This window comes from Apus apus, chromosome 4 (genome assembly GCF_020740795.1).
Source record: "Apus apus isolate bApuApu2 chromosome 4, bApuApu2.pri.cur, whole genome shotgun sequence".
In the NCBI taxonomy this organism is placed as follows: Eukaryota; Metazoa; Chordata; class Aves; order Apodiformes; family Apodidae; genus Apus; species Apus apus.
The window spans coordinates 24,060,742-24,074,225 of NC_067285.1; the positions used below are offsets into that span (position 1 = coordinate 24,060,742).

The following is a 13,484-nucleotide window of genomic DNA, read 5'->3' on the forward strand; positions in this document are numbered from 1 at the left end:
CTTTCTTTGTCATTTGAAAAGAGAGGTCACATCCAACTGTGTCCTAAATTTAACTGCAGTAACTTTAACAATACACATATGACTTTCTCTTGTATATGAAGCACTTTACCTAAATAAGGAAGTAATTTTATTACACAAATAATTAAACATGATATTTTCAGGAAGCAAACAGTTAATAAACAACTTTAATTTCCTCCTTCTTCAGATTAATTATGAATGTGTCTGATTCTTCTTTGAGAAACCCACCTTTGGAATTTTTATCTGATACTTCCATTACCTACAGTATTATATAGCACTTCAAAGTAAATCAGTATTTTTCTAAACAGATTTTAAGTAAACTGTTACCTTTTATTCTTATTTATATTTAGGTATGCAACATCAACTGCAAACAGAACTGAATTAGTTCAATTAGCATGCTCTTAAACCATGTGCTTATGCAATTTAACATGGGCATGTTTTTAAACAGTATGTTAACTTCTCATCTACATTATTCAAAAGCAAAAGTCACATTTTTTAAAGGTTATGCTACCAAGAACATTAAGTTCCAGCCATGCTTTTAAAACCTTAAGAAAGAGGAGAAAAGGAACTGTAGGCACCATGCCTAGCCAGCTCAGTTTTATGCACTAGTTCTGAAAACAAAAAGGGTTTCTCTAACTGAAGGATATTCCGGATCATCCTCTCCAAATGTCTTCCTCCAAAGCCTACCCTTCAGATGAATGTGGGCAGTGCAATAAACCGCTTCTGAAATAAATGTCCCATGTATAATTTAGCTGCTAAAACAGTGAGAATGTCCAGTTCTGTTTCAGTACAATATTCACATAAACTACTGAATCAACTGCAATATTAGCACAATGCCATGTGCATGCCACTTTTACATCTGTTCTGTCTAATCTTGCTGTTATTAACAGACAAGAATGACATGCTACAAGACACTAAAATGATACAAGAAGTGATGGTCAAATGTTCTGAAAATTTGATGGTTTAATTATTTGGCAAGTAAATTTCCCATTCTTGTTTCTCATGTTGCCCTACCCCCACACAAAAAAAAAAAATATCTCTTTAATAAATTGAAAAATACTCCTAGAGACTGAAATAACAAATCTCTTTCCTAATGGCTCTCTGTTGGAATTGATACAAAAACATCCTGAGGAGCAGAGAACAGCGGCAACTCCTACCTCATGTAACCAAGAGGTAAAGATAGAAGTGGAGGTATTGACAGGATATATTTGAGACACTGTCCTTTCCAATAAGCCTGAGGGAATAGCATACTAAAAAATGACATAAGCCAAGCATTTTTTATTGAAGTATCAGACCTAATTGACCACGTCTGTGGAGCAATGCATGAAACTGGCAGCACCAGCTCTGTCTTTCAAAAAAGCAATAAAGCGTAGGTGTAAGCAATACTGAGTTTTACATAACAGCACCAATATGAGGAACTTTCGTGCCAGGGAGACAATTCTACCAGTATTGTGAAACTCTTCACAGAGAACATGTGGAAGTTTATCTGCATACAGAGATTAATCTGCACTATACCCATATCTTTGGCTTCACCTAGTTAGCTCTAACATTTACATGTAAATAATACTGACAAAATTTAAATCATAAGCCTGTTCTGATTTTTCACAGTCCACAGCAAATAATGCTGACAGGCGCACACATTCATCACAAATAGGTTTTACAGAAAGTTTCAGATTCTTAAAAAGGTTGATTTGTTTTTATTTGAAACAGAACATTTAATTGAAGTCAAAAGCAAAGTATTTCGGGGTTTGAGAAATTTTTAATTTCTCCTTTGTTTAGTCTTTAAATAGAATTCTTCCTCTTCTATCAAAGGAATGGGAGGAGACTATAAATATGTTGAAGTTTTTTTTATTACGGGTTTTTTTAAAAATTTATTTCGGTTATAGATATATTCCCTCCTCCACAACTACCAAAGAATTAAATGCTTTTAAGAAAACCAGTGTGGATTGCCTACTGATTTGCATGTATTTTCTAAACAGAAATATTTGATTTTGTGAGAAAATTGGGCAAGTGGTCCTGTGTTGCAGAAAATGTCCAATTTTGTAATACAACTGCATGGATCTGAAGCTGTGACCTTTAAAAATAAAGTCTGTCCTGTATTTTCCATAAGGTTGGCCTTTATTTTATTCACCTGTGGGTAGCCATGAAGTTTAAATATTAAAAAGGTAATTACAGGAGCAACCACTATACAAATATTTGTTCCAACACTCACAAAGTACCTGGATAAGCTGATCTGATAAATTAGAAACTTGTTTTTTAAGGTTACTAGGGAAGTATTAAAAGCTAGACTAGACATGTTAAAAATATGGTGAGAGACTTTAGTACAGAGAGGTTAAAAAAAAAATCAGTTTTGATTCCACAAACAGCACTTGACATTCCATTAAGATTCATTTTAGAGAAACTTACTGTCCAGATAAGTGTAATTCCAAAAGTTGTTTGTTTGTTTTTCCATCAGTATAAAATACAAATAAGATTCTACTTTGCACTGACGTGTGTTAAACACTTCGTTAACTTGTCTCCTTCACTTGTCAAATAAACCTAGGCAATAGTTATGCAACTGCCTTCATGCGACCATGCTGACCTGAAAGTCAATTACAACTGTTTTCCAAATCCGTTTTCAGTGGACCACTTTTAAAATGCTTTTTTAAAAACCTTAGAGGTATAAGACTGATTTTTTTTTTCATTAAACTCTCACAGTGTGTAACAATATACTACAACTTCTTTAGCTGCAGGTGTCTCATACAGTTTTGATTTCATAGCACTGTAAAGTCACCAGTTCTTTCTTGAGGGGGAGAAATAATTCCACACTTTTGATTCAGAAATATAATACCTAGCAAGAACAGGGTGTGTTCAGTTAGTAGGAATTCATGAGTAAGTCATAATATTTTCAAACAATACATTTTGATAAAAATACTGACTTAGCTACACTCTGTATCTACAAATAACGCTAATAGTCTAGTACAAATGTTCATCGAAGCAGTCAACCTTTAGCAAATATAACCCTAAAGTAAAATTAACATGAACAGTCAACGTTCATATTGGAAATGGTCCTCCAGAAATTACACCTGAAACTGATTAATACTGTATTACAATAAATGCATTGTGTTTTCTAAACTGAACAAAATTAACTAACAGGCTCCATTCATGGCTATTTATTTTTGACAGTCATAGTGAAGCCCATATGTGTCCAATACCTGCTCTTACACCTTGATGAGATTATGAATATACTCTCAGAAATAATATGAACCAATCATGTTAGACAACATTCTTAAAAAAAAAAAAAAGTCAGGAAATTAACTAGCCCCTTATAAGATGCAATGGAAAACTGCAAGTACAAAAGAAGTACCCCAAAAGAAATCAGCAAAGTACTCAAATGGAATTTAATAGCTTCTCTCAATATCCTGAAAAAAAAAAATCAAAGTAAAACGTGATTTATATTTTTATATTTTAAATTTTGGTCTTGACTGTCAGTTTGTACCTCAGTAAAGACAACACAAGCCAATTTCTGATTGCATAGCTAATAGGATAGGACTCTAGTTTTGGGTGATTTCTAGTTGTGACACTTAAACTGGAGCAAGAAGAATGGCTCTAAGATTTGTCATGTTTAATACTGAAGGTGTCACGAAAACATACAAAAGACCAATATGCTGCTTTTCATATGAAAATCACTATGTCAGTTTCACATAGAAGACATATAATGCTGAAGTGGCTGAATCACTGAATGTGTGTAAAAATCATTCAGATATGGCGCTTAGGGACATGACTTAGCAGTGGGCTAGTAGAGGCAGGCTAGTAAAGTTGGGTTAAAGGTTGGACTGGATGATCTTACAGGTCTTTTCCAACCTGAATGATTCTATGATTCTATATTATTATTGAAGAACTAAACAAGACAGTAGCAATTGAGCCACCTCAACTTTGCACTGTAGAAGACTTGACTGGGAAGTTACAATCCTTTTCTTTCCCTTCCCTTCTATCCCTCCATCCAAATAATTACTCTATAAACCAGAAGTGACTCACAGGAAAATATCTCTTATTTAAGTAAACAATCAAGGACACAAATTGTGTTTTCAGTTTAACCCAACATAGTTCCAAAGTCTCACTGGGATTCTCAAAAGGCTAAATGGCATTTAAATCACTTTAGCTGTTAGTTCTTAAGTACATGCATTCTCACAAGGAAACTAATCCAAATCATACAGGACACCTTTTAATGCAGTGAAGTCCACAGAAACCCCTTGGCTATTAAGTATTTGACAAGGTTCTAAATTAATTTTATTCAAATAAAGTGAAAACTATGAAGTTTTTTCAGAGGAACTTTAAACCACCTTATAAATATCTGAATTGTGGCTCTATTTGATTCATAGCTGTTCACACATTTGAAGGATTTCCTAACATAATAAAGCAAAAATGAAGAAAAAATAAAATCATTAGTATTCTATTGGAAGTATCACAAATCCTATTGCACAACCAGTTCCAAATTGTCTTTGCATTACAGTTCTGATCACTATCTACATTTGGAATACTATGCTTATTTTCCAAGTTGGCTTCCATTTTTGCTAGCACAATCTTACTTCCAGACTAAACAAGCCTATAGTTTTACCACGTAATATAAAATCACTGAACTCAGTGTTTGTAATACGGTACAAAAGCCATGGTGCCAGAATATTTAAACAGGCTGGGGGGTTGGCTGAAAGTCAAGCTTTTCTCACTTGCTGTCCCTGCTTCTCTCTTGCACTCGAAATTAGTCTGCTATTTTACTTTCAAAAGAAAAAAAAAGTGATTTACTTGGTTCTGATGCAACAAACCAATCAAAAATCCTCCATTAATGCTGGGTCACAGAGCTTGTTAAAAAATGTTCTTTAAAATAAGAATGTAGGAAATAATAGAAAACTTACAAGTACTCTGCCAGTTAATGTCTGGGCAGATATCATGACTCCTGCCCAATCCTTCACAGAGGTCATCCATCCCACTTCTGCTGCCACATTCTCCTCTTTTTCATCTGTTGCTTTGCAGGCCCCATCTGCCTGTGTATCTCCACCACCATTGATCTTCTGGGCCTCCTGTAAAGCAAGTTTTTGAGTTAGTTAATGTTCAGAAATTTGACAGCAAAAGTCAATGTACAGCTGTAGGTAAAATGCTATGAATAAAGCAAATCAGTCCTCCTGAATTCCTGCTAGATGAATTCAAGCATCTACTTCGCCATATTTCTTCAGAAATAAAAAAAGGAAACATTTTATGAGGTACCAGCCTAACAACTAGATAATAATACTCTCCTTGACATCCAGTCTTAAAAAATTGTATTTGACATCAAATATGCTATATGTTCCTTCCCTATAAGCAGCACAATTGCCAAGGGCTACATATGCAATTATAGAACTAAATATAAATGAGTTTGTCAGACATACACTGAAGGACCTTTGATATATTAGTTCAAAACAATGTGTACTAGGTGTGACCATAATTTACATACAATTTTAATTTACTATCACAAATTAATTATCTGAGTAAACCTTAACTGAGAAGCATGATGTAACAAGACAGTAACTATCAAGTGTGAGGGGAACAAAATACAGCATAGGGAATCTGCAGGGAGCTGCCATGCTATCTGTGAACCAGTGTTTCAATGAAAGTCTTTAATCTATTCCAGGAATTCTTCTGTCAGTAAATGGTTCTCATAGAATGAAGAGCTACAATTTAAAGAGAAGCCTCAGCTGCACTACACTGACTGATGAGTCACATGCATTGGAATTCATATCAGTCTATCACAGATGCTGCAGCAAGGGTGTTGTGCTTTCTAACTGCTTGCTATGTGCTACAGTCATGGATGCTGCAAAAAAATCAAGGCAAATAATAAGAAAAGCCAGCCTGGATTGTACAGAGTTTAAAACAAATCCTATACAAAGTATCAGACTGTGCTGTGAGCGTGCCTCTGGTGACAGCATAATACTAATGACTTTGTGAATACTTGACAAGTTATACTAAACAGGCATCGAGGAGGCAGCAAAATTCAGTGCTTAGGCAAATGCTGAGTGCTAGAACTGCACCAATAGATCTACCTTAGTGCTTCAAGCACTCTGCACAGACCAACAGCTTGAAACCTCTTGTTTATTGATGACTTGCCTATAGGCCACTAAGCAGGAAATCAATTGCCATTAATCCCTTTCAGGATATCCATTATCCAACCAAAGATGTTTGATGCAGGTTCAATGATTATTACTACAGTAGGAATACTACACTATCATGGCTATAGTTGTGAGATGACTTTGAGGACAAAAAGGCAAAGGCACTTCCTGATAACAGTACCGAAATTATAAAGCAGTTGCACTGAACCTGTCAACAAAGGACAGCAGGACACACTAAAAACATAATATGGAGACCAACAGTTGTTTTTAGAGAATCTCAGTATTGCAACTTAATTAGCATATCTGATTCCCCTCTCTCAGTCTCCCTTCCAAAATGCGGGCTGTTTTCTTACTAGGAATTACAACACAGTGCATGATGCAGCTATATTGATAATAACAAATTACTCAGAGTTACAACAGTAATTCTGTACTTCCTAAGCAAATAACCATACTGAAGATAAAAGCTACTTGTATTTGTATAACTGGACCTGATTCCCTGACAAATTTGGATACAATGAATCAGATGTTTTGCACTTATCATTGAAAGATACACAGAGCACAACCTACAGAAAACAGCTCATTGCTCAGGACAGTGGTGCACAGCACAAGGTATCTCCAGGAGAGTAATGTTTGGCTAGGGACAATGTGTGACCCATACCATCAGCAAATCACAGAGGATCAGTCCCACATAAATGCCATAATCACCATCAGTGTTTTGATTATAAAACAGGGAAGAGAAACCTAGGGTTTTTTTGGTTGTTGGTGTTTTTTTGGTTGGTTGCTTTTTTTAAAGTCATATATTCCAGACACTGTAATAAAACATAATACTGACTTTTTGGCAACACAGACACATTTCCAAGGCCCTGGGGGCACTCACAGGCCTCAACGGCCTCAGCTGCAATCCTCTCCCCCCAGCCCTGTCTGTGGCACAGGGTCACCAGCCTGTCACAGGCCTGTCCTACCTAGCCATGGGCCCTAATGAGCTGGGATACACCAGCCCAGCAAACCCATAGCTGTGTCTGACCCTAGTTTCCCTCACCAGGCCTGATCTTACTCTTACCTACAGGTTGATGTATCAGGTTGGCCCCAGCCTGGCACCAAGGATGCTCCTGGTGCCTGGGGCTGCCCCCGGCCTGCCTTGTCCCCTGGCTGGGACAGCGGGACAAAGCCCTAGGCCCTGGCTGCCAGGCCCAACCCTGCTGGCCTGGGCGTCCCCCAACCACCAGGGAAACCCTAGCTTCACGCTGCCCTGACAGCTACTGACTTGTGAAAAATTAGGGCCATTTCTCTCTTCCAACCAGTTTGCCTTTTGCCACTGTTAGATCTTGTCTTTCAGATGGTAAATTCTACAAGCCTGACTTTACTGCCTGGTCCTCCTCTGTATAGCACAGTGGACTTTTATACTCTGTACATGTTTATACTAAAAAAAAAATGTGGTTTTCCTAGTAAAAGAGGTGTAATTATCTTTTTCTCTCAGATAAGGAACTGAGACCATGATTAAGTGCCTAACTCAGTCACCAGAGAAGTCACCAACACAGCCAGAGAGAGGATGAAACCACTGACTGCCTTGTCAGAAGCACCCAGCACTGGTTTTTAAAATCTCAGGGACACACCTTGCTAAAACATTCATAACTAAGAACTGATTTTGGTAGAGAAAGTCACAGATCAAACAAAAAGAGCTGAATTGAAAAGTCTCTTATATGGTAGAGAACTTGAAAATTCTATGATTCTAAAATATTAAGGTTGGAAAATTATTATTGTTTACTTACTCCTTCCTTACCCCCCACCTTTTTGTCAATGTATCAAACTGAATTTTAAATACATGATTATTCATAAGATTATAAAATTAAAATTACCTAACACTCGATAAAATAGTGGACAGTTTACTTCACTGAAGGAGAATAATAGCTTTTATATTTTCAAGTGGTTCTAATACCCTACATTTCTTTTTGCTGTATAGGCTTCTCAGTTGCCAGTAGAATACATGTGACAGACCTATTCAAGTATTTGATTTTCTGACAGTGTTAAAGTCTGTAATATGTTTGAACAGCAATATTTCTGCATTTATACCACTTATTTCACCTCTACCATTTCCCACCCATATTATTTCTTAATTAAAATATAAGGAAAACAATTATCCCTTGCCAAGTAGTATTTGGAGCAGAGCCTCATTATAAGCTACGTACCAAGCCTAACTCTTGCCAGTATTGTAGCTATAATTAATATGCAAAATAGTTGCTGTTATGTAATATTTGTATTCAGTTGGGATATTTTATATTTTCCATCTACATGGCTAGCTTCTTAGCTTACTTAATTGGCAGTTAAGTATTAAGAAAAGTTTATTCCCAAATCATAATGCAATTGTTCAGAGATTGCTAAGGGAGATTTCAAGACTGCTTTCATTTACACTGTATACAACTCAATTCTTTTATTAACTGTATAGCCCTGTTCCATTGCTATTTCTTTACCTCAAAGCATTTAGTAAATAACATCCCAACCTGGAAAGGGTGCTTAAAAAAACCCTCACAAAACAACCTGATGGTGGTGGTAGTTTTTAATTATTTACAGGCTCAGTAGCTACAAGCAATATAATACTGTCTTTCAATGTGTACCTTATTTTAGTTACTTTATGACAGTAACATTCATGTAGATCGAGAAATAACATACTTTGTGGAATACCTATTTCCTGAACTCAATGACTAAATGGAAGAGAACGCATGATGAGAAGGGGTGCATAGGAATCAGGACTCACTGTTTGACATGGACCTGGACCAGAAACTTCTACACTTTGTCTTTTATTTTCAACAATAAGTATTGATTTAGATTACACCAATGCTGGCATGCTAATCACAGTTACCTTAAGGAAGCAGAATTCAAAAAGAGAAATTACACTCAGAAATAGTTTTCATTTTTGTAAATGTAGTCATCTGCCTCAGTGTATCTCTCTCTAGAATATCTGTACAAATATAGACCTAATACACAGACATTGCATTCAATTCAAGGCTGCATGAAATAAAATCAGAAAAATATTATGAAAACTTAAAACACTATCTGAGAATGATAGAAGCCCTAAAAAAAAGTTGACACTACAAAGGCAACCCAGTAAGGAGGCTCTGAAGTATTGGTACTAAAACAAACTTGTTCTCTTTTTAGGATGTGTTAGAAAACATAGGAACCAGGCAGGTAACATGAAAAGAACTGGGTTATTCCAGTGAAACAAAGAAAAGGAATTCTGATATTCCTGCTTGCCTAATACTTAAGTAATATGAATCACAGAATTGTTACAGTTGGAAATGACCTGTAAGATGACTGAGTCCAATCATCCACCTGTCCACCCAAGAGGGAAAAACAAACAAACAAAAAGCCCCCCACACCAAACAACAACAGCCACCATGCCCACTCCCACTAGAGCATGTCCTGAAGCACCACATCTATACATTTTTTAATACCTCTAGTGATGGTGACTCCACCACCTCCCTGGACAGCCTGTTTCAGTGTCTGATTACTCTTTTGGTAAATAAGTTCTTCCTAATATCTAATCTAAACCTTCCCTGGTGCAGTTTCAGGCCATTTCCCCTAGCCCGATTGTTATTCACTTGAGAGAGGAGGTCAACACCCACCTCACTACAACCTCTTTTCAGGTAGTTGTAGAGAGCAATGAGGTCTCCTCTCAGACTCCTCTTCTCCAAACTACTATTAAATAGCATACAAAAATAATGAACTATTAACTGCAATAAGAATACAACTAATATGTGGGCATTTACTTGAGTCATGCCCACATCACACAAGAGAAAGCAGATACTCTATTTAAGCAGATGTTTAAAAACTAACACCTATGGACCAAGCCCAGTTCCAGGCTTGGAATTCCATCCTAGAGAACCTGAGATGAGTAAGGGCCTACCAGAAAGAGAATTGTACCTCTCTGAATTATGACTAATAATGCAGGAATAGCATACAGTTTGGCGAAGCTAGGGAAAGGCTGCTTTAGATAATGATGCCAGCAACTTGCAACTTCATCTCTATTAACTGCCCTCAATTAACAGTATTGCATTTCTAGAATCTGCATTTCAAAACAACACCTTCATACTGACCTATCCCATACACTGGAAACCTATATTTAAGTTCCTTTCCTTCTTATTCATCTGTTTCCCCGAAGCCACCAACAGATGTTACATGAAGAGGAATAATTTTTCATGTAAGACTGTTTATCCTTTCTGTTAGGCAGACCTCTATAACACTGAGTTTAAAATTATTAGACTTCCATTAATTCAATTACACACTTTTGGATGTGCTCTCTCACCATTTTGATAACTCCAAACAGATATCTTCAATTAATAACAAATCATCATACTACACTGCATTCTCAGCAGCTGAGCAATGTACTGTGTTATTTCAAGACATCAGCTACCTATTGAATACATCTCTGTGGCAGATGTTTTCTATCAGATACAGTTACCATGTGTAGCTTTCATTTTAATAGCTACTGAAGTATCAGTTCATCCAGTGCTGCAAACAAGCAAAAAACCAAAACAAAAACAACAACAAAAAAAACCAAGCCAAAACTAACAAACAAAAAAGAAACAACAAAAAAACAAACAGGAAGCAGTTCACCTGTGCTACTGCAGTTTAGCAAATACAGGATTTCACTGGAATATGAAAATACAAAGCAGATGGGGATGTGAGAGATAAACAGTTGTACGGAAACTTAGGAATTCTTTGAAAAGAGTCAGTCTTGCAGGAAAGGCTAAATCAACTAAATGTAAGCCAAGTACTCCCTATAAACAAGCATGTCCACAGCATTTCTTTGAATATTAGGTTCTTAGTCAATATCATTGACAATATACATTGATGTCAGTTACCATACTGTAGATATGATTTGGCTAGTTTCAAGGGATTAATGATTATATTGAGAAAAACATGCCTTTCACTGAATAAAAGGAAACAACGATCTTTGGAAAACATGGCTGATGAGATAAACCAAGCATTTTTCTGTCATAAAATATTCACAAGCAATGTAATTTGCTGCTTGCAAATTTGGCAGGTTAAGAAAAATTAAAGTCCAAAATAGATTTTAAAACTTTTCTTATTAGAGTAGGACAGAGATGGTAAAGTCCTGTGTGATGACTATTCCTTTTATTTTCTGTATTCCTTCAGAAATTCTAAGAAATTCCTTGCCAGTCCTCACAACAAGAACGTTAATTTTTGTGATTAAAAAATAATAATAAAAAAACAAACAACAAAACACAAACACTCCTTCCCTGCAAAGAGTCTAGGCTGCAAGGCCAAATAAATTTTTTTCTATTTTTCCAGTGACCAGCTTCTCTGTTGCATTTGTACATGCCTTCATTAATCCTGACATTATTTTTTGTGCCCTTCATATTTCCAGTGTGGGTTACTTATATAAAACCTTGTTTATGTCATTGTTCTGACTGAAAAAAAATACTACAGTAGAGGAATTAATTCTAAAACCTTGAGTGGAGAGGCAAGGGAAACTACATTAGTAAAAGGCAGTGTTCCAGCCATGACTCTACAAACAGCATAACAGCCTAACAAATGAAGGGTTACCAAGTACGGTTTTCACTAAATATGAAACAGTAACACTCATGTTATCTCAAATCTGAAGAAAATGCAGAAGACTCAGTTCAAAGCTCAAAAATTTCTATACATTAATGTAACCTCCATTGATGTAAAACAGTATTTCTGAGTAACTGGAAAGCTGGCAAAGGGATCTCCACACGCCTAAGATTTGGGAGATATGCTGAAGTCCCTGTTCTGCCACCAAATTTTTTAAGTCCTCTGTCACATTATCTAGTCTCTTCATGTGTTCACCCCACAGCTATAGAACAGGAACAATGGTAGTTTCTGTTGTGTGGGGATCTTATGAACATTTTTAAATTAAGATTATTTAGGTTTTTAACCGATTTGGTATTACACAAATGGTACAGGATACAGGCATAGCATAGGGACTCATACAGTACAACAAACTAAAATTATTAGAAAAACATTTAGGACAGAAGTGTAAAAGGGAAGCAATGAGGAACTGTAGGTAACACAATGAAATAAAAAAGAATAATCTTAATAATGGTACCAGGAAAGTAAAAATAGATTATAAAATAGATTATAAAATTCAGTACCCACTGAAGTTTCAGAAAAGTAAACGGGAGGAATACAGAATGACTGCATAATATGACAATCTAAACCAATTAAAAAAAAAAAACAAAAACCCACAAAACCAACCAAAAAAAACCCACACTTAATGAAAGAGACTGACAGGAGGAGAGCACAAATCTCAAAAAACTGGGGCAAAACCCAACATAAGTGCATGCATTAAATGGACAAAAACAGCATTTAAAAAAAAAAGAGGATTCTTAGTTCAAGTTAGAAACAGCTTATGGCAACATTACATAAGCTTTGACTGTGAAAGTTCAGAATTTTGTGTGAATAATTCCATTTATATTTATTCCTAATAGCACTAAGTTTTCCTTGGTTACTTCTGATTGTATAGTAGAATGCATTTATAGAAATCAGTAACTACAGAAATTAGAACTTGTCCTAAACCTACATAACAAATTAACATAGTGTCTGCGATACATAAATTAAACTGGAACAAGGCACTGATGTACAGGTTAGGAGTATTCACTGAAAGTATTTCACAAATTTTCACACTAATATCCAGTCCATACCCATAAATTTATTTACCTTTTCTATAGTCTACAGATCATTTCTTATTCATTTCCTTTATGAAGATTGAATTAATAACACAGCTTATTCCCTAAAGCCCCTGTCCCATTATAAAGCAGCAGACAAAAGGGAAAACCAAGAATTTTATTAATGGGGTCACTAAGTTCAAATCAAAGATGGTAAATCTTTATTCTTCAGACCCTATATACCATAGTAATAGGTACATTAGGAAGATTAGACAATTACTATGTAAAACAGATTATTAGTCTTTAACTGTCTTTTCATTCAAACATTATTCACAGCATCTTTTCAGCCGCATGTTTTTCTCCACCAGGCTCAACTTCAGAAGTGGAGGCTTTTGCCTATCAGCAAATGGGGTGCTTTATTTCATTTAAGTTAGCTTCATAATACTTCCTTGCTATCAGAGAGAAAGAGATGCAGGCTGGATTGGCGAAGGAAATTTTTCCTCTCTTCTGTATACTATGGAAGAGGAAACCAGTGCAGCTAGCACCAGTGACTACAACTCATGCTCAAAGTCACCTCTCTGATGCCCCAAAAAACATGGAGACTACATGGATTAGGAAAGGCATTACACAGCTTAAGGGTCTGAGTCCCTAAGGACTATGTAACACAACACACTACTGGGATCTTCATCTTTGCATAAAG

General features: G+C 36.0%; 1 protein-coding gene across 30 annotated transcripts in view; it reads right to left on the reverse strand.

The window, feature by feature from the left end:
• The window catches only part of KCNMA1 (potassium calcium-activated channel subfamily M alpha 1), a 452,424-nt gene that overhangs the window by 320,755 nt on the left and 118,185 nt on the right, over window positions 1-13,484 (reverse strand). For all 30 annotated transcript variants that reach the window (XM_051619774.1, XM_051619783.1, XM_051619775.1 and 27 more), the window contains exon 2: window positions 4,911-5,075. In XM_051619774.1, the coding sequence (XP_051475734.1) occupies window positions 4,911-5,075 (165 nt within the window). The remainder of the gene's footprint in view (window positions 1-4,910; window positions 5,076-13,484) is intronic.